Source organism: Octopus bimaculoides, chromosome 6 (genome assembly GCF_046866305.1).
Source record: "Octopus bimaculoides isolate indiv1 chromosome 6, ASM4686630v1, whole genome shotgun sequence".
Lineage (NCBI taxonomy): Eukaryota > Metazoa > Mollusca > Cephalopoda > Octopoda > Octopodidae > Octopus > Octopus bimaculoides.
The window spans coordinates 109,536,368-109,560,300 of record NC_142933.1 but is presented as its reverse complement, the minus strand read 5'-3'; the positions used below and the strand labels follow the sequence as shown (position 1 = coordinate 109,560,300).

Here is a 23,933-nt window from a genome sequence, read left to right as displayed (position 1 = left end):
CAGCTTCCCCTGGTTGTGTTTCATCTATATCAAGGTGTGTTCAGAGGAAGTTTTGGGGTCAGTTTTATATCAGGGACCCACATTTTATCAAGTCATATGTTCCAATCCCCTGAATTAAGCTGAGAAAATCAGCTCAACTACAAGAGATTGTCTTTACTCGAGATTGCCGCAAGGTTACTACGGAGACAAAGGTTAAGGCCACCAGTGGATTCTGGATTCTGGGGTAGATGCATAATGGATTTTGAGAGAGCAATTTGGAGGGTTAGAGTGTCAAGCACTAATTTCCACACCCTTCCAGTTTAATGGTGCCTAGTGCTGCAAAGTGATTGGCAGATTTAAGCAGCTTGCATGCATCATAAGGTACCATTTTATAAAAATAAAGTACTGGTGAGGTGGTAGGGAGGGGAGAGACATCACCAGCTGGTCGGGTTCTAGCCATAATGAACCCAAGATGGTTTGATTAGATCAATTCTGCAAAGACCTATTTTTGCATTGATAACAGAGATATGTCATATACGGCTACTTGTAGAGCAACGCCAGCTATCATTTGACTACCATTCTCTCCATCTGGAGACTGGGGTGGGGTGGGGCAGTCTACAAGAGATTTTCAATCTATCCATAGCCTGATATTTTGATGTGCCACTTCATATTCTGACAGCTTATGAGATTTGGTTCGTATTTCCACCAAAACCTTCTTAACACAAACAATAATGACAATTAGGCTGATAGCAAAGAGAAACACATCAATGAAAGCAAATGTTTTAAAGCCGTTAGGGGATGGTGCTAAGAAAATAAGCAAAAAGGAAAATAAATTTTTAAAAATTAATAATTTGGTGTTTAATAGGAAATATTGACGAGAGGTGAATGTGAGGATATAACCTTTATTGTTGTTTGAGAAAATGTCTGATAATTATAAGAGAGATTGAGATTTGAAATAAAGAGAAAGGAATTATTGAGTGGTCAAAAAGGTATAAATACATATACAAATAGTCAAACATACATACACACACACATGTATCATATATATATATATATATATATATATATATATATATATATATATTATAAATTAACTACCAAGAAAAATTGGTAAGCTAATTCAAAAAATCATCACCAAAATAGCAGAAAAAAACGACAGTGAAGGTATGCAAACTCTTCAAGAATCGATCCTTTTGGTTATATTAATAATAATAATAAAGGAGTTATGACGCAAAAACATATATATTCAAATGAACATATTTATCTTCTTCAATATATATTTCAGTATAAAGAATTCATTAAGAGACTTAATAATTTAAAATTTCTTTACACAAAATTGTGAAATTTTTTCGCCATGAATGGTTTGCGTTTTTAAACCGAATGTATATTTTTTCTGATGTTATATTTATTCCTGAAGATGTGTAAAGAAATTTTAATTTATTAAGTCTCTTAATGAATTCTTTATACTGAAATATATATTGAAGAAGATAAATATGTTCATTTGAATATATATGTTTTTGCGTCGTAACTCCTTTATTATTATTAATATATATATATATATATGATGGACTCTCCTGTTATTAAACGATGTATGAGGGTTCAACAATTTCTTACTGAACAACCATACCTGATTTGTTTATAGTGATCAAATGTTTGTGTAGACATAAGCTCACTCCCTCCATGAGATCGACATTACCTGTACAGGTGCAACGGATGCCACATGTCAGATGATAAAATGATCACAAAGCAGTGAAATGAAGTGCTTTGCTCAAGAACAAAATGCAACGCCCAGTCTGGGAATCGAACCCACAATCATGAGTGCAACACCTTAACCATTGAGCCATGCGCCTTCACTTTTAAGGCTTTCTCTACAGATTTTCAATAGGATTTAGAGCCACCACTGAATGTTATGATGCTTCATATATGAATACATCTATGTAAATGATGCAATCAAAGAAAGAAAAATAGGTAATGGGTGTTAATTGGTCAATGAGTTGGAAGTGTTACTGAAGAAAGAGCAATAACTCCAGAAATCTGCATATACACCTGCTACCTATTTTTCTATCTTTAATCTCATTGTTTACATAGACGTATTCGTATACATCTTAACTTTCAGTGCTGGCTCTAAATTTTATAGAAATTCTGTAGAGATGACTTAAAAGTGACTGAATTGCACTGCTAACACACAAAGGTAGAAAACAGTACTGACTTGTAAACATTTAATATACTTAGTAGTAAATTACGGTTGCTAAACGAAATAGTGTCCCTACCAGCAATTATTATGCATGTGTGTGTATATATTGGTGTGTCAGATCTGTTTGTTTGTTGGGGTTTTTTTCTCCATTTATTTTAATCTTTATTTTTCATCAACAGTTGTAAGACATCATCAATGCTTTAACAAACCAGAGGAATGTTGGCAAGAAATCATGAACCATGAAGGAGAATACAGTCTTTTCAACTCTAGGCACAAAGCCTGAAATTTTGGGGGAGGGGGCCAGTTGATTAGATCGACCCCAGTACACAACTGGTACTTAATTTATGAAGGAGAATACATTTTTGATGAAAAAAAGGATTAAAATAAATGGGAAAAAAAATTATCTGACAACCATCCAGCTACACAAATACATAAAAATATGAATAAAAACACATTTAAAAGAAGAGAAACACACACACACACGGATTTACACAGCAAAACACAGAAACATAACAGACACACTGATGCATATATATTTACATGAATATAAAGTCAAACAATAGAAATGTATTCAAAGTTTTAAAAAACTTAGGAAATGCATTCAAAAATTTAAAACAAATTTGAATGATTTAAAATAACAGCTTTCGTACAGAATAATTAAGTGCACATGTTTATTTGTGAAAACATTAATGAAGACATTATAACATGTAAATATTTTTCCAAATTAACATGAACTTCAATTTAGAAGCTCTAAGAAAGCCAGAAGTTGTTGCATAAGCACTCTGCTCTGAATGCACTGCATCTTATAGCAGAAACAGTTGTAAGTTAATGAACCTGATGATGTAATTCCTGTTCCCTTGTCATTTATGTAATTTCATAGAACACTCTGTACTCACCTGATGTTTTATTCTGAAGTATATATATATGTTGGGTTGGCCACAAAGTCCATTCATTTTTTAAGTGAGATTAAGATAGAAGTTTTAAACACAAAGTTATTTATTCACTCAATGATATAATTACTGTTTCATTCCAATATCTTCTGCCATCTTGTGGCTGGATCCATTAACCTCTGCTCAAAGAACTTCCAGTCTTTGCTAGTGAGCAACTCTTCCAGGGAAATTTTTACACCCTCTTCGGAGTTGTAGGTTTGTCCATTTGATGAAACCTGAAGGTGTAAGGTCAGGCAAGTACAGAGAGCAGAGGAGAATTTCTGAGCTAAGCCCAGTAACTTCTGCCATGTCTGCAAAGAAGCAGGCAGTCTGGCATTGTTAGGACAAAAGACAAAACTGAAGTCAGCTACTTATTAGAAGGCTTGAAGTTTAGTGACGACAAAAACTGAATGGGCTTTTGGCCGACTCAATTTACACTGAGTTCTAACACCAGGTTATTAACATTGCTATGCCTAAACAATATATGTGCGCTTACACACACACACACAAACATACACGAACACAGTGCCATAAAGAGTGAACTGCTAGGCTTTCCCTGACCAAAAGCATTCATAATGGGTGATTAGCTCTACAGAGAGCTGCAGGTATTGGAATAGCAATTACAATATGCATGCATGAGCCATCCAAGCTAAATGGAATACACATGGCTGCAAATCAAAAGGAGCTGCTGATGCGGTTGCCGGGAGGACAGACATGTGGTTGCATAAATATGTCATCTTTTGTTGGAAATCACTGAAAAAGATATTAAAGCATACACACAACAACAATTATATAAATGTTCACAAGAACCAGCCTGCAATGGCTTGCAAAAGTGTGTTGTGCTGATTGAAAGAGAAAAACAAAACTAAATTTCACACACCTGATACTCTTCTTGCACTGGTCTTTTGATCTAAAGGTGTGGTAGGTAATGAGACTGCACCAGGTGAAGGTGAAGGGGCTAAAGTAACACAAAATAAAATATATTACAAGTTATACTTCATTTTATTTCTGTTAATGCTTCTTAACATGATAACAACAAATTAGATAAATTGATGTAATTTGCAATCAACCTTATATGAACTTTTTAACATTTAAACCAGCCAAATCCAGCCGAAATAATCAACCTGCTTTATGATCTAAGCAGCTAGATTTCGCCTCTCACACTTGCCCTACAATGTCAATTTAAAAATACTGAAATCTTGAAGCTATGAGATAGAGCATGATTAATTAGAAACAATGTGAATAAAGAAGCATTAGATTTTGACAAGGTTTGATTGAAAACTATTGGGAGACTGGTGCCATAAAAAGAAGACTACAACCCTTATCAATCTGGAATTTAATCTCCTTCAAAGTAATCCCCTTCTAAAGCCACACATGTTATCCAGGATCGTTTCCATTGATGGAAACATTCCTGGAACTCCTTTCTTGGGACAGTGAGCAGCTGCCTCATCACATTCTCTTGGATTTCATCAATGTCTTGAAGTCTTGTTGAGGTCATTGAAAACTATCATTTTCAATGACTGCAACTCAACAGCAAAATAACTTTTATGTCACACTGATGACGATGATGATGATGATGATCTTCCAAGAAACCTATCTCTTTTCCTGGAAAAAATCTGAAAGACTGTTTTCCACTTCTTCCTCTCTTTTTCTGTTTTGCCTCTTATAAAATGTTTCAGTGATTGGAACAGATGGAAATCCATAGGCAGGATTGGAAATTAGAATCTGAAATCAAACAATACCGAGAGTACACACACACACACACACACACACACACACACACACACACACCCATTTATGAATGTTAAATTCTTTTTTGTTATTATCTATTGTGCAAATACACATTTGTGGCCACATGTGAGGATAGGCACAACAACTCAATTGAAGATAAGTTTGGCTTTTTTTTTTTTACCAATCTCTTCTCTTCTGAGAATTGAATGCTGTAGCTGGCACATGACTACAATTCAGCTTCCTATCGCTCATGGCACACTAGATAACTACAATTTCTCCACTTGCGTTAGTGTTGTTCCACTAACATGCAGAGAGCATTGGAAGACATTTTTGAGAGTACCAATGGGTGGAACAGAGGTCAGACAGTCTCTCCAGGTGGAGCCACTGCTGCTCTGCATTGAGAGGTCAGAGCTCTGGTACTATGAATTTGAACATCTCAAGAAAGAACAAGGTGGACTTTTTAAGCCAAGTCAATCTGCAGGAGACTTAGGGAAACCAAGAATGAAATGATTGGATAAGAATGTCCATAGTCTTAGTTGGTCACACTTGGGAATCCAACCAAAAGTGTAATGAGGGTTGCTTCTGAAAGGACCCTGTAGAGAAGGGGGACTCTACCCCAACAACCCTTATATGAACGGTGGATAGAGAAAATGTGTGAATGGTGCTAATATTCCTAAAGAAAATAGAAAGTAAAGTGGTTAACTCACTTTTGGAAGGTTCTACTGGTTTCTGGAAAAGTAGAAATAAAAAGAAAAGAAAGAGAAAGACATTAGTTATATGAAGCAGAACATTGACAGGCTCTCAATTTTTTAATTTTTTTTATTACTATTTTATTGTAAATAATGGCAAAAAACATGTTTGAATCTTTATAGTAACAATGATTAAGAAAGATATGCAATGAAATGATAATTAATAAAGATATCTCACTCATTAGTGTGAAAAAAAATCTTTTGACTAGCCCTTCTGATACTTTCATCTCTGAAGAATGGTATACATTCCTGACAGTAGACTGAACTAATGAAATCTATTTCCCCCAAGAAACACAGTCAAATAATTTCTCATCTTCAGGTATTTTTGCTTTTACCACTTGACTAAGAAAGATACATCAATTAAACCAATTAATTAGTTAAGTGGTAAAGTTTTGAAAATAGCTACTGCAAGGGTTTGACAAATATAAACAGGGTATAAATTCTTGTTAGATGACCTAGGTACCCTTGTTAGATGATCTAGGTACTTTTGTTGCATGATCTAGGTACATAAGAGTTAAGCAGAGGTACTACCAGCTGACTTGTTAAAGCAAAACAGTTAAAACAAGTGCAACATCTCTGATTAGCTGAGTTGATGAATAGGGTTTTAATGGATCCCCGTCTAAGACATAGATCTGCTTGGCCAAAATTAACCAATAATAATAAGTATAGAAAAAAATAGCAAAGTACCAGGACCTAGCTATCGAATAACAGAGACTATGGAAAGTGTGGGTAAAATATATCCCAATAGCTATAGGTGCATTGGGAACTATCCCTAAAGATCTGAACAGATGGATAGAGGAAATAGGCATAAAACCCAGTTTAGTATAGCTGCAGAAAGCAGTGTTATTAGGGAGAGCTAGGATACTTAGGGGGGTTCTTGGTATCTAAGGTTACTTGCTGTAACCCAATAGGAGGGTTCTTGACATCAAGTCTACTTGTAGGATTATTTTCTTTACCAACATGAATGAATAATAATAATGAATAATAATAATAACAACAATAATAATAATTTTTTATTGACCACACGGGCCAATAATAATAATAAATATAAAAATCAATAAGATGATAGCCTCTGCACAGCCATTTGATTTGCTGGAAGCAGCAGCCAAACTTTTCTCAAACCACACTCAACTGTCTTAAAAACCAAAAGGACACACAAAACAGTGTAATCCTAGGTACATAATGGGTTCGAATTTTGGCTAGCAATTTTAGTGGGGGGGGGGGGATAAGTTGATAACAAGGACCCTAGAATTCAACTGATGATTATTTTATTGACCTTGGAAGGATGAAGGGGTCAAGCCAACATCAGTGGAATTTAAACTCAGAACAAGAAGAGCGAGAAAAAAATGTCAGTAAGTATTTTGTCTGACAAACTAATAATTTTGCCTGATTGCAAGGTCTATATATAAAATGCCAAATAAAATAAGACAGGATGGCCACAGCTGGAACATACTTGATCTCCTCTCAATTAGGGATCATTTGGAGACAACTACGACATCAACTTGTCTTATAATCAGATGGAGTCTCTTCCTTACACCTATACCAGAAATTGTGTTTTGTTTCAGTCTGATTAATTGAATGTTTGTTAGATCCTTAACTGCAGTACACAGGAGGAAAAAAAAGGGGGTTGGCTAAGCAAACAGGGTATCAGACAATCAACTGACAAGCTTATGATTTGTATACTAAGGTTTATATACTGTCATTACAATTACATTGTATAGAAGATATTTATTAATTACTACAGAATATATCTATAGATTTAATCAAAACTGTGTATTATGATGAATATGCCTTTATCCATATGTCTATAAATGGGGGAGAAAAAAAGAGGAAGCAACTGTGCACCCTGTTTAACTATCCCCAAACACACTGATACAACATCCAATGATATTAGCAATTGAAGTAAACTGGATAGATCAAGGGTTAAATATGTAAAGCAATCTGTCCAATTTACTTCAACCTGTAATTTTAGTGGGTCTGTAAGCAGTGCCTGTGGGTAGTTAAAGAAGGTACACATCTGCTGCTCATGATCCTGATCAGGACCAAAACATGTATATTCACTGCTCACCTCTTTTTCTATCTGTAAACATATCTATATATCAAGACATTGTTTATATTCATCACATTCATTATAACACACAAAGTTGACTAATAAATCTGATATGTTCTATAATATTATATATATAAGAATAAATTACATTTTAGGCATGAAACAAACATTGTTAACACACTGATCATTTAATGTTAGAATATATTTCACTCAATTGCTCAGTCCACCCTAACTGCTCTAAGTAGTTACCAGAGGACAACAGAGTTTACAGTTGTAAAACAGCATCAATACTGTAAAAAAAAGTGTTTTGCAACACTAGAGAAGGCCCAGTAATGACCAATCAAATGTATTCACACTCAACATTCATTGATGCCCCAGTAAAATAACAGAATTATGAGATTGGGTAACAACTCTTAGAGGAGATAAGTAGAAAGGGATTTTGTCCATTTGAAATGAAAGAAAGACCTTCAAGAAAATATAAACATAATCCCTGTCCCTCATTTAAGAGCTGTGTTCATCAAAATGTTTCTGGGGTTTCCATTTTCAATGTAATTACCATTTACTCTGGTGCTGCCAACAACTCAGAACCCATCATCCTCATAACCATTTTATCCCCATTTCTGTCTGTCTGTCTGTCATCCAACTTTCACACTCTCACAAACCTATCCATCAAGCCATCCTTGATTCTCTATCCCAACTCCCTCTTTTATCAACAGTCTTGTACTTTCAGGTTATACCCTGATATTTCATCATCGCCATCCTTTCTCCCTTTCCTGCAGGGACACCTGTCCCTGACCCTTTATCATACCCTAGCTTCACAACACCTGGTACAAAACTACTTCCCTCAATATGACACTCCACCCAACTGTTGAGGGACTTTGTCAAATAAATTACATGGTGATCGCACTAGAGCCAGTGCCATGACAAAAGCATCTGGTATGCTTATGTGTTTGGTATCAAGAAGAGCATCCAACAACAGAAACTATACCAAAGCAGGCATTGGAATTCTCTGGCTCACTGAATCTTACCAAAGTGCCCACCACCCCACACCAGCATAGAAAAAGGGACATTAGATGGTGATGGTAGTTTTTTGAGTATATTGTGTTGCATAATAGGACCAACTGACTTATGTAATAACAACAGTCAGCTTACTGAAACACTTGTACATTATATAAAGCATAAAACACTGGTTACGTTTTCTGTGTTTGTTCCTACAAGATGGCTGAGATCCTGCGCACTGACCTATTTTCAGTTATAATCTTTTTTATCTTTTGGCTTTTACTTGTTTCAGTGATTAGAAGATGGCACTGCTTTGAAGAATTCTTTTGTTCTTTAGTTGAATAAATCAACCATAGTGCTTAACTTTTTAAAGCCTGATTCTTATTCTATTGCTCTCTCTTGCTAAACTGCTACATTAGAGGGAGGTAAACAAAAGCCAACACCAGTTGTCAAGTGATGGTGGGGGACTAACAGACACAAATACACACACAACAGGCTTCTTTCAGTTGTAATGTGTTGCACCTTGCAGCATACATTTTAATGTGTTGATGTGTGTGTGTACACGTATGTGCCATCAGCATTATTATTTCATGTCTTTTTTTATCCCCGCTGGCATGAGTTGGTCGGTTCAACATAGACAAGCCAGAGGGCTGTGCCAGGTTCTATGTCAGCTTTGGTATGGTTTCTATAGCTGGGTGCCCTTCTTAATGTCCACCACTTCAGTGTTCCACTGGGTGCTTTTTACATGGCACCAACACTGGTGAGGGCACAAAGTAGTAACTGCAAGACCCCTTCACTGAATCAGGTTTAGAATGGTGGTGGTGGTTGGGGGGGTGCAGTTGATTTGTTTTGGCTGTAAAGGCAATCATTATAAGGACCATTCCTTCAGTTGATCAATTGATAAAACTAAACCATGAATGCATCAAAATACACATTTGAAACAGCTGTAAGCCTATAATAAAATAGATAAATGTATATATAACCCTCTATTTCTGTCTACTATATATATATATATATATATATATATATATATATATAGGAAAAGATGCACTCGTATATCTGTCAGAACAGTGGGTATCTTATCTGAAATGTATAGGATTAAATATCCACCATGGCTGGTCTTACCAATTGGTTTCATGTAAACAATACAATGGAGCTATATAATCGGATTGTTACCCAACACTCCATTGCATTCATTATGTGAAACCGATTGCTAAGATCAGCTGCAATGGATATTTAATACTATACATTTCGGATAATATATATATATATATATATATATATATATATATAGGTGCAGGAGTGGCTGTGTGGTAAGTAGCTTGCTTACCAACCACATGGTTCCGGGTTCAGTCCCACTGTGTGGCACCTTGGGCAAGTGTCTTCAACTATAGCCTCAGGCTAACCAAAGCCTTGTGAGTGACAGAAACTGAAAGAAGCCTGTCGTATATATATATGTGTGTGTGTGTGTGTATGTGTGCCTGTGTTTGTCCCCCATCATCACTTGACAACCAATGTTGGTGTGTTTATGTCTCCGTAAGTTAGCGGTTTGGCAAAATAGACTGATAAACTAAGTACTAGGCTTACAAAGAATAAGTCCTGTGGTTGATTTGCTCGACTAAAGGCGGTGCTCCAGCATGGCCACAGCCAAATGACTGAAACAAGTGAAAGGATATAAGAAAACACAAACCTACATATGTATATTGCTTTTTTTTGTTTTTTGACCTTTGTTTGATGAGATGGACATAGGTCTGTAATGCTGTAATATTGCACAATCATGTTTCTATTCATGACGAATGTGAACTATGTTTTGTTGAAATGACCATCATGAGGGAATAAAACTAACACTATAACCTCAATTCTTGGACTTTATATATACATACATACATACACACACACACACACACATACATATATAAATATATATACGCAAACACATATATATTAGTTCTAGGATTCATTAGCGTCTCAGTGCATCAACACATAGGATGTCAGAAAGGGCTAGCTACCATAATGTAGAGCACATGAAGTATGATGTATAGGTAGTAGACCATGGGTATGTCAATATGAAAGTACCAAATCCAATTTAAATGATAGATCCAACTCAGGGTTGGTTCCTGGTGTGGCATAGATATAAAAAGAACAGAAATAGGGTTTAAAATTTCCGACAGCTGTTTCGCTATAATTTTATTGATGTATTCATAGATTACATCATAGCATATAATCGACCATCTTCAGGTAAACTTTTAAACAGGTATCAAACAGGTGAGATAATACCTTCAATAACATAATGGATAATACATACATGTGTATGTGTGTGTGTACCATGCATATACATTACAGTGATATTAGTAGCACCACCTTAGCCATCAACATCACAGCTCCAATCATCACCTTCACAATAAAATCTATCATTATCATCCCACATGTTAATTAGCTACAGGGAATGAGTTTCTGTCATAGAGCCCCCCTTCCCCCCATACCTGCACTCAACCACACACCTTCCACAAAGACAGAATTTTATATAAACCAGGTGCATGAAAAAAACAACATGAAAATACATGTTATGTTATCAGAAAACTGAAATTTAAAAAAACCATAGATATTTAAGTAATAATAATTTTAAAAACTCTACTCTACCACCATCGACAACATTGACAACAACAAAACCAATAATTATATTGCGAAAGATTAATTATTAATTAACAATTACAGATGAAAGTAATTTTAAGATGATTGTTTAATACACACATCAGGATGGTTCTGTACATTACATACAATGTTACACATTGATATATACATATATATACGCACACACATTTATATGACAATTTTTTTTTATGTATGAGACACATGCATTTTCAGCTATATCAAACATACAGCTGAATGTACGTATGTATACATACATATATGGGTGTATATGGTTCCATATACACCCATAAGTAATCAACGATAACGGGACTGTTTATGATCATAATGTTAAAGAAAAACAAAAAAATATAAGAGAGAGACAATAGAGTAGACATTGGCACAGAGCTTCACCAGACAACATGAGAGGCCAGACATGCAGAGCAACCAAACCATTTCCTTAAAGACTGCGTTTTAAAAAGGTAATTTAAGAATTAGGAATGGAGCACCAAGTTAGACAGTTTTTTTTTTTTTTTCAAAATAAAAGAAATATAAACATTTGCCAATTTAAAAAAATTCTTTATTTTCATTGTTTTCTATTTTTTAAAAAAATTTACTGACATACAGAATATATTGAAATGATTAAAAAAATTCATGTTAATAATAATGATGATGATAATAATAATAATAATAATAATAATAATAATAATAATAGCATATATATGACACAAGCTGTGAGTGGATTCTCCGGGTAGGCAGTAGGCATTCATAAAGTTAATTATTAACAAAAATGCCTTATCATTATAAGAAAATATCTAAAAATATTTTAAGAACATAAAATGTCAACTTGCATCCTCACACACACACAATATATCATGAAAGAATAAAGGTTTTAGAATAGACAATTGCAAAAATGTGTTGTTTGAGGTTAGTTCCATCGAGTGGCACGTTGGGCAAGTGTCTTCCATGGTAGCTGTGAGTTGACCAAAGTTTTGTGAGTGGATTTGGCAGAAAGAAACTGATCAAGTCCATCACATATATAAACTACAAGTTCACAGACAACAGGTGGACTTGTGCAGTTGCTGAGTGGTATCCAAGAGATCAGAAAAGGCCATTTGGAAGGCCTTCAGCATGATGGGAAGACGATTTAATTAGATTTCCATCCTTCTCTTCCATCTTAACTCAACCCAAAAAGAATTGGAAGCACATTGTGACAAGCGGTGTGTAACAACATCTGATAGCCTGGGTGATATCATCATCATCGTGTGTGTATGTGTGTGTGCCTCCTTGTCTTAGCATTATGCAATAGTTGTAAACGAGAGTCACCGTCATACGAGCAGTGTCATTTCATTTCCATTCCTCTGTGAAAATATGTCCAGCCATGGAAAATTGTTACCTTGCTTGGAAGGTGAGGGATGGTGATAGGAAAGGCATTCAGTCATACAAAACTGGCTTCAACTAATTCTATCTGTTCAATGCAAAGTGTAGATTCGAGGAATATGTTATTAATGCCATTCCTGTCGCTAATCCTGTTTTTCAAAGAAAGAATCTTTTATTTCACTTGTCTTTGAAACACTACTTGAAGCCTTCATAGAGCACAAAGATAAGCACACACACACACACACACACAAAGTTGAAGGGCAGAAAACTGTGCCAGTCTTACATAAACAATTGGCCCCTCTCACTGAATATCATCCATTAATTAATATTTTTATAATGAATTGGAAATCATTTACTGTTTACAATTAAGAATTAACAGCATCTATAGTTTTGGTAGATGTGCCCTACTTTGCCTATCCCATCAGCATGTCCCATATATAATATATCTCAGTAAGTAGTAATTAAAAATAAAATTAAAAATATGCATTTTTTTTTTAATGTACTTTTATAACGAGTGCCTAGTTTTGTATTTATGATTTTTTTTTTTTTATCAAATTACTTTAAATAGTGAAATATGATAATTGAGAAGAATTTGAGAAAATTTTGTTAGTGAAAAAATGTTATAGAATGGAAATAAATGTAGAAATCAAAGTGGTGGGGAAAGAAGAGGATTAAAACATTCATAGAGATGAGCAAGGACAAATATAAGAAAACTGAGCAATAGATATGGTTTGAAGAGAAGATACATGTACGTATGTATGTATGTATATTATATATATATATATATATATATATATATATATATATATATATATATATAACAATTGCAGCGTGGAAGGTGTTTATAAGCCATTTAAAATAACACACAAAATCCGTTAGATTCACTTCAACATTTAAATTTAATTTGTCAAAATATTTTCGTCGCTTTGAGACCGCGACCTGTTCACTGACAAAATTCTGTGCTGCATCTGAGAAAGTAATAGTTAGTTCATGATATATATGTACATGTGTATGTATGTATGTATGTATGTATGTATGTATGTATGTGCGTGCGTGCGTGTACATGTGAGCACGTATGCATCTGTGTACATGCATATGCATGTGTGCATGCCTATACACATGTATGTATATATGTATGCATGTGAGTATGCACGTATGTACTTATGGATGTACGTGAGTAATAGGGTAAGTGTGTAGACGTGTTTGTGTGTGTGTGTATGTATGTACATGTGAATGTATGTTTATGTACTGATATGTGCGCAGTTCAAAACTTGAACTGAAGCACATATCAGTACATAAACATACATTCACATGTACATATACACACACACACACACACACAAACACGTCTACACACTTACCCTATTACTCACGTACATCCATAAGTACATACGTGCATACTCACATGCATACATATATACATATATACATACATGTGTATAGGCATGCACACATGCATACGCATGTACACAGATGCATACGCGCACCCATGTACACGCACATACATACATACATAAATACATACATACACATGTACATATATATCATGAACTAACTATTACTTTCTCGGATGCAGCACAGAATTTTGTCAGTGAACAGGTCGCGGTCTCAAAGCGACGAAAATATTTTGACAAATTAAATTTAAATGTTGAAGTGAATCTAACGGATTTTGTGTGTTATTTTAAATGGCTTATAAACACATTCCACGCTGCAATTGTTTTCGTTCCAGCACACGATCTCAGATCAGGTCACTTACTATGCAAGTGCATCTCCGTAAATACATATATATATATATATGTGTATATATATATATATATATATATATATATATATATATATATATATATACATACATACAGACGCATGCATATGTATAGTATAAATAAATGAAACCTTAAATTAAATTAATAAGGGGTAAAAATGTTTCAGTGAAATGAAAGAATTGAAAAGAGCTGAAAGAAGAACAAAAGAAATAATAAATAAAAAAAATCAATTAAAGAAATCAAAGGGTAAAAGAAAATACAGGAAAACAACCATCGAAGAACCGAGGATGGAAACAGAGGTGGGGAAACGTAAAGAAAAATATATTTAGGGTAAGAAGAGAAAGAAAATTTTAAAAATTTATTTTCTTTTGAGAAGAAAAAGCAAAAGCAGAAGAATGAGAGGAGACGCCATTTAGGAAGAAAGCAATCACGAAAAAAAGGGTTCGATTGACTACAATATTGACACACCTTAAACTGGATTAGTGAGGATCCAGTAGCAACAAATGAATGTGGTCGACTCCTTTTAGGGAGCTGTGGTGGTAACGGCACTGGCAGTTTCAAAGAGCGCTGTTTATCAGGCAAAGTTGGCAACTCAGATTCCTACAGTGTGTTAGTAAATTAGAGAAGTTAGTGTGTAATATATATATATATATATATATAAATCTATATCTATCTATCTATCTATACAAATATACATACATACATATATATATATATGTATACATATATATATATATATACATATATATATATATATATATATATATATATATATATATATATATACACATATATATATTTTCAAGATTATATATACATATGTGTTAGTATATATACTCAGATAGATGGATAGAATTAACAGTTTTCACTGAGGCCATGGCAAATCTCATTCTCAATGAGAATTCTTTTTTCTTGTTTTGGTCTGCTTTAACGAAGTTGGTTGAACAAGTATGGCCGTGTTTTGACAGAATACAGATGTAACATAAAGAGACAGAATAATTATGGATTAGATTTACTTTCATTGACTGAGAGTGCGAAAAAGAAAACTAAACATTTATGATCTGTTAAGAAGAAAAATTAATTTGATTCTATAAGCAGTAAAAAGAAGTCTGTGCTTGGTTCTGAAACTAGGAGAGATAACAGAAGCAACAGCAGAAGAACTCAGGGTGTATAAACTATACAAGAGAGTGCCACATTGAATCATGAATAAGATGTTATTGTTAGAGAATTAAAACAAGATGAAGACACATAAAGTTATGTCTAGTAAAGAGAAATATTTAGTTGGAATTAGTGGTTCCTGTTACTTGATGGTAGAATCAATAACCTAAAATAGAATTCAGTTTTAAAGATATTACAGAACCTTCTTCACAATAGCAAACAATACATTGTCACAAACTTAAATAGTTATATACATACAACATCAAACGGACTGTCTTTTACAGTTATTGACCAGTGGCTTCCGGTGCGAAACAGAAGTAGCCATATACAATACATTGTGACACCTGGTATAAATACCTGGTATTTGGTAAGATTTTGCCCATTAATCCAATTTATTTATATGAAATGTTGAGTAGAAAACAAATGAGAAGACAACTAGACAATAAAGACATGAGTTGATGTATGGTGGTTAAATGCAGTCAGGGTTTAATATTAATGTTTTAATCAATCAATCATAAATATCATCATCATCATCATTTAATGCCTGTTGTCCATGCTGGCATGGGTTGGACAGTTTGACCAGGGCTGGGAAGCTTAGGGGTTGCATCAAACTCTAGTCTGAGTTGGCATGGTTTCTACAGATGGATGCCTTTCCTAACAACAACCATTCCAAGGGTGTAATGGGTGCTTTCACATGCAACTGGCATGGGTGCCAGTTGTGTAACACCAGTGTCTGCCATAACTATGATTTCAATTGGCTTGATGGGTCTTCTTCTCAAGCATGACATAATGCCAAAGGTCTCGGTCATTTGTCATTGCCTCCATGAGGCCCAATGTTCATAAGATGCTTTTTACATGCCACTGGCACAGGTGTTAGTTATGCAACAATGGCATTGGCCAAATTGTCTCTGTGACGCCCAACTCTTGAAAGGTGCTTTTTACATGCCACCAGCACAGGTGCCAGTTATATGACACCGATAATGGCCACAACTATAATTTCACTTGGCTTCACACATACACACACACATGTAAAGGACTGATGAAAATAATAATATTCAAAATGAGATGATTCAAGAATGGAGTGGACGATGTGATCGCAGAATACTAAAAGCACAATGGATACATTGCCAGGTTCACAGACAACAGGTGGACCTGTGCAGTTGCCCAGTGGTATCCAAGAGATGGAAAAAGGCCATTTGGAAGGCCTCCATGATGGTGAGAAGACAATTTAGTTAAGCAATTTCGGTCAAGATGGAAAAGAATGGCGCAATCAACACAGAATTGGAAGTGCATTGTGGCCAGCAGTGTTTAACATCATCTGATGGTCTGGTCAATGCTGTGATATATATATATATATATATATATATATATATATATATATATATATATATATGTATGTATGTATATATAAAAGAAATTAAACAGAAAATAGGTATGGCATTCAATGCTTCATAGGACAAAAATGCTGTAATAAACATGTTCTTTGATTCTTTTACTTGTTTCAGTCATGTGGCTGTGGACATGCTGGAGCACCGCCTATAGTCGACGAAATTGACTCCAGGACTTATTCTTTGTAAGCCTAGCACTTATTTTATTGGTTACTTTTGCTGAACTGCTAAGTTTCAGGGATGTAGACACACGAACATCAGTTATCAAACGATGACGGGGATACAAACACAAACACAGACATATATATATATATATATATATATATATATATATATATATACGACGGGCTTCTTCCAGTTTCTGTCTACCAAATCCACTGACAAAGCTTTGGTCAGCCCGAGGCTATAGTAGAAGACACTTGCTCAAGGTGTCACACAGTGATTGAATCCAGAACGAAGCAAACTTCTTGCCACACAGTCACACCTGTACATATATTACAGTTGTGGAAACATTATGTAAACTTGCTCTTCCCCTCATCAGTGTTGCACTGGTGTGGAGTGTGGAACCCAATTTTTTACATATATAAACACACACACACACACACAATCATCATCATCCTTATCATTCAATGTCCATATTCCATGCTGACATGGGTTGGATGGTTTGACAGGATCCAACAAACCCAATGGCTACATCATCCTCCAACATCTATTTCGACCTGGCCCTTCCTAGTGCCAACCACTTTACAGTGGGTAGAGGGTGCTTTCATATCTGCCACCAGCATCAGAAAGGTGACCATGCAGCTTGGAAGACAACTGACCGCAAGAGTCTGTGCCTTTGTGCCAGGAGTTAAAGTACAAGAAGGCACCAAAGCAGAACAGGTTTCTTCCTGTAAAGGAGCTGCTGTTACTCACACGTGTGTGTGTGCGCGCGCACGCGTGAGTGTGCGTGCATGTGTGGAAAACAGACGGGGTGAATGACACTAATGAGCAGAAAGAGAATTGTTAGTAAGTTTTCTTAATGATTAATTATAAGCAATACTTCAACGAGTCTAAAGAAATGAAATGTTTGCATAAACAATAATAATAATAATAATAACAACAACAACAAGGATTGTGATGATGATAATAATGGTAGTAGTAGTAATAATAATAATAATGATAATGATAATAATAATAATAATAATAATAATAATAATAATAATGAATTACTCAATAATATACAAAACAACATGAATTAACAGAAAATATCAATTTGCTGAGAAGAATTAATAGCAGAGTGGTTCTGAAGAAAAGAGTCTACAAATAACACACAATAATTCTTGGAAGTCTGGAAGGAAAAAATGGTCAATATTCTGAAATAAACAGTTCTTGTAAATTATAGAGGGGGGTGGGGGTGAGGACAAGAATGTGCTCTCATGTGGCCGAGATGAAAATGCAACAAATTTAAACATGTCTCTACATGTATTAATGGCATCTATCTCTACATGTAGTAATAATGGCAACCTCCCCATGTGATGTATGATCATATTTATTCAGGATGAGTAAAAATTAGAACAGTTTACTGTGCATAATTAAGAAAAAATAAATTGCTGTAATTAAAATTTTCTTGGCAAATTATCTTCCTTTAACGAATCTTTTGCTTGTTTCAGTCATTAAACTGTGGCCAAGCTGGGGCAATGTTTTTTTAAGAATTTTAAGTCGAGTGAATCAACCTCACTAATTATATTGTCTTTGTAAAGCCTGGTACTTATTCTATCAGCCTCTTTGTTGAACTGCTAAGTCACAGAGTTGTAAACACACCAACACAGGTTGTCAAGCAGTGGTGAGGGACAAACACAGACACAAAGACACACAGACAGATATATCCACTCAAGGCTTTAGTCAGCCCAAGGCTTTAGTCAGCCCAAGGCTTTAGTCAGCCCAAGGCTATAGTAAATGACACTTGTCCAAGGTGCCTCGTAGTGGGACTGAACCTGGAACCATGTGATTGGGAAGCAAGCATCTTACCACTTGATGGATGAAGTCTTTATTCATTTTCTTTTTTTTTCATTTTGATTGATTGAAAAACATTAGCATTTGTATACATTTATCAATTAATTCTAAGTTTTATTGTCTTCTTTATTAGCATATATAATTTTTAACAGGGGAACTTAAAGTAGATTAGGCTATAAATAATAGCATGCAAATATTGGGTTAGAAGTCCCTTTGGATAAAAAAAGTCAAAAGTTGCCAGTGGGAATTGAACCCATGTCTTCTGTAAACATGGCAGAAGTTCTACTATTGGACCAAAATTTATATATATATATATATATATATATATATATATATATTTGAAGTTAATAAAAGTTTGTTATCAGCAACAAATTGATCATTATCCCTTACAGCTGTTTCAATTATACACCATCCCTTCATGATGCTAATAAAAACCTGTAACTGAATTATATATATATGTATATACACACACACATTATATATACATGCACACACACACACATATATACACACCTTTTTGATGTGAGAACCCTTTATTGCAAACAATTTTCTAACATAAACATCTTTGCCAATTATCTTCAACACATGGCAACAGAAGAAATCGGATGATGTGAAATTGTCTTAGAGATAGTGCATGTGTGCACGCACACACACACAGCTTGAATTCAGTGCCATCAATGTTCACACTATTTATTCTACCATTATCAAGTAGCATTTGCTAGCTTTGAATGTGTATTTGTAGTGTGGGCAGACATCAAAGAATTTACCAACCCCTCTGATGCTCACATCCATTCTTTATAGATCAATGTGAAGGGTTACATGAATTTCTAGTGCAAATAAGTAATGCAGGGGATTCTTTACTGTCTATTGCATGTGTATGTATACGTGGGCAGGAGATGGCAAGTGCATTGCTCAATCCTACCTTCTCAGTAGAAAGGAAAACTTCTACACAAGACAGAGACTGTCTTTTCTGGAAAAACAAAGACAACAGAGACAGCATTTTGAGAGAAGTGTCCCAAAGATTTTTCAAACATGGTTCTATTCAAAAAGGGAGAATTGGAACAGCTGACTATAGCTCCCTACTTATTGTTATTGTTGTGTGTGTGTGTGTGTGTGTGTGTGTGTGTGTGTGTGTGTGCATGCACTTCTATTTTATGTTGAAGTTTCTACATAAATACAGGAAAAGCAGTTCTATTGACACATTTCTTTATCAACAGACTGGAGCAGTAGACAAAGTGCTTTAAAGTATTCAGTTGTGTCCCTAATATCAGAAGAAGCAGAGTAATGAAACACGGAGGTTTCAGAGCCTGCCATTCGGGTGAGAGTCACTACTAGCTTCTGTTTAGGATGTGGTCTTGGATTTTTGTGTATATATCATCATCATAATTTAACATCCATGGCACTTTGTAAAAATCATTGGTGCTGGTGCCATGCTAAAAGTACCCAAGCTGGTACTGTGTTAAATAAAAACCTCAAGCTGGTGCCACATAAAAAGCATCCAGTACACTTTGTAAAGTGGTTGGCAATAGGAAGGACATCCAGCTGTAGAGACCATGCCAGAATAATTGGAGTCTGGTGCAGCTCTCTAGCTTGCCAGTTCTTGTCAAACCATGTGATCACAGAGCAAACTTTTTAACCACGCAACCATTTATACACAATGGATGTGTTAAAGAATAAAGCTGTGATGTCTGACAAAAGTGTGAAGATATCAAAATGTGTTGGAGTAATTAATTGTATGAGGTTTAGGAAACTGTAACTACAACAGCAATTTCAGACGTATATCTAATTTAATCTGTGCTGTATAAAGGACTTTATTTGAGAACATTGTGTGAATATATGAGGTAGTTTATTAACTAATCTATGGATTTACATATGAGAGTTGTCATACTTGTGTAGCTTTAGTCAGCCTGACTCCTATACAGAAATAACCGACAAAATTGCTTAAGAGTAACCAAAACATCAAACATATGGACAGATCTAGGATAACATTACACACTTTGACATGCAGGTTTTTTTTTCTCTTTTTTTGATAGTGCAATACAAATATATATATATATATATATAAATACACAAATGTTTACTATTTTCCATGCCAAAACTTAAACTCAGATTAGTTTAACAAAATTTATGTTATACTTTAAAAGGAAGAATTTCAAGAAAATAAGGAAAAAGATAATGAGATGATATCATCTTGGAACGTAGTGTGTTTCAGTTAATTAATTAGTTAATTAGAAAGAGAGAAAGAGTGACAGGGCGAGGGGGATACATATTGTGTGTGTGGTGAAAAAAAGAGGTAGAGTGAGACAGACAGAGAGGAAAATAATAGAGAGAAAGATGGATGGATAGAGAGATAGAATGAAAGGAATTAAGGAAAGACGGGGAGGTGTGTCATGAAACGAAAGTGATGTTGTGTGGGTGTGAGTGAGTGTTTATGCATGAGAAAGAGAGAGGGAAGGAGAGAGAGAGAGAGAGATGAACACCTGGGATATCTAAACTACCAACAGCATTATTACTACAAGAGATTTTATACACTAACGAGATAGATTCATTGACCTAATTGTTGTATTGATGAGTCTATCTACACTACAATTCAGCTAAATAAATTCTTCAACCTTCTTCAGGTGCTAATAATATATTATTTTCTATTACTCATTTCTCTTGTGCAAGGATGAAGAACAGAAAAAAAAAAAAAAATGGTGATACCTTGTAGTATCCAGGTAAGGTCTGGTTGATAGTAATAAATAAATAAAAAGAAAATATAAAGATAATATTATTATTAATATATAAAGAATATTTCATTAATAATGAACAATACTGAAATTTTTTATCTAATTAGGAAGAAAAAAGATATTAAATGAATGAATAAAATTATTAAAATTTAAATTAATATAAGATCTGCTTTATAACAAGAAAGGAAGCGAGATTTTGTGGCATTTATGTCATTTAAAGCATATATGGTAATATATGTTGATATATGTTAATATATGTTGGTGTGAAGTGGTTTCAATCAAAAATTGAAATCAGGTCTTTGACATTGCTCTCTTGGAGCTTATTTCTTGCACCATGGCACTCGTTACAAATTGGAAAACAAAAAAAAACAATAAAGAAGAAATATGAATGACATTAATAAACAAGAAATACATTAATATATATATATATATATATATATATATATATATATATATATATATATATATACAAACACACACATACATACATACATACATGTACGCTCACACACACACCTTTATACATAAGTAATAGAAAAAAGATACATAATTCCACATGCAAACTAACATATAAATATTGAAAATTGAAGACACTTCTTTTATCCACTGCTATTACAAGGAGATATGCCTGATATATTGGAATACATACTATATTCATTTGTATATAATATACCCTCGTATACAATTGGTATATAATAATATGTCCTTATATATAATATGCTGCACAAATTGAGGGTCATGAAATTTCAAACAAAAAATAAAATCTCATGTATAATACGCACAGACTTTCCTTATTGATATGATGTACAGAAAAAATGTTTAGTCAAATTTATTATAATTGCTGTCTAAAACACATTGGAAAAGTTCACACATTTCCAAAAGAAAAATTGAAAAGTGACTTTTTAGAATTAGACTGTAAAACTGTACTTGCTGTAAAGTCAGCTGATAGAGAAGGCTATAAAACCATAATGGAAAAATGTTAAGCACTTTTGTTACACTTCTGTTTAAATACTTTCATTCATATAGTTCTGGTATATAAATAAGTGTACTTAACATTTATAAGTTTAAAAATGAGGTGAATGGGGTGCGTATTATACTCAAATAAATATGGTAAAAGTTTTAACATAGTAAAATGGTTAAGTGATCCCTTTTCCAGGCCCATGAAAATTTAATGGCACCAAATGACACAAATCGGTATTGCTGTAAGAGTATCAGGAAAAATACCTTGTGGTATTTATTCTAATACTTTGAGCTTTTAGTTCAAATTCAGCAGTGATAAATAAGGGACCACTCCTGTGCAATTGTTTGGATGAATTGTTAATGTGTCAGGTGAGAACACCTTGCGGGATCAGTTTCAACTCTTAGTATTCAGAGTTTAAATACCCGCAAGGGGTTCAAATCCTGATGAAGGCCTGGATTTAGCTTTTGACCTCAGGAACACAATTGATAATGAAAGCTGCAACAGGCAGAGGAAGGTTTGTACAAGTCTGAATGTTACAGTTGAACAACAACAATGATAATGATGATGATGATGATGGCACCTTTTTGTGGTACTTATTTAAAAAGAGGATGAACTGTGTCTTAACAACAGACACAACCCTAATACCAATGAAGTGATATGAACTTTCAAAAGGCAGGAAAAGAGAAGCTTAATTTGACTCATAGTTTTATACATACTTTACCAAATATAGTGGGTTTTTTTTTTTTTCAAAATAAATATTTTAGGAAAAATACATTTCTAATGTTACGAGGAGTTTAAGTGATAAAGTCACAAGGAGTTCAATAATACCAAACAGATGAGAAACAAAACTCTCTTCATATCATACCAATTGATTGTGGTAACATTGTTATTCTTCAGTCTGGTGAATGGAAGCTATGTACTGGAATTGTAACAGACAGCTTCGTCTCCGGCCTCGCCCTGGTGAATGTTTTACCTTTCACCTTAAAAGGAAGGTGGGGCTGGAAAGGAGGTGCCTGTCAGAGCATGTGTCCAATAAACGATGGACGCATGTGGCATGTATGTTGGGAGTGAAAGGCCCTGCGTGAACACATCAGAAAGATTACCAGGGCTTGTGGGGTCGGAGCTGACCTGTTTTTAATGCTTCATTGTGTTATTTTTGTATGTGTAAATGTTTTTTGTGTTTCATTCATTAATCATCTGTCGTAAATTTTTAAACCCATACAAATGTATATGACCCCCATTTGTATTGTGTTGTCTCCCTCTTTGTGCACATGTATGGGCGATAATAAAACCATGGTCT

At 34.4% G+C, this 23,933-nt stretch overlaps 1 protein-coding gene across 1 annotated transcript in view; it reads right to left on the bottom strand.

Moving 5' to 3' along the window:
• Nucleotides 1-23,933, bottom strand: part of LOC106870442 (dedicator of cytokinesis protein 3) — a 272,055-nt gene that overhangs the window by 9,782 nt on the left and 238,340 nt on the right. Inside the window, 4 exon segments of the mRNA XM_089354408.1 lie at nucleotides 3,983-4,060; nucleotides 5,541-5,562; nucleotides 14,871-15,002; nucleotides 21,647-21,667. Coding sequence (XP_089210534.1) covers nucleotides 3,983-4,060; nucleotides 5,541-5,562; nucleotides 14,871-15,002; nucleotides 21,647-21,667 — 253 coding nt within the window.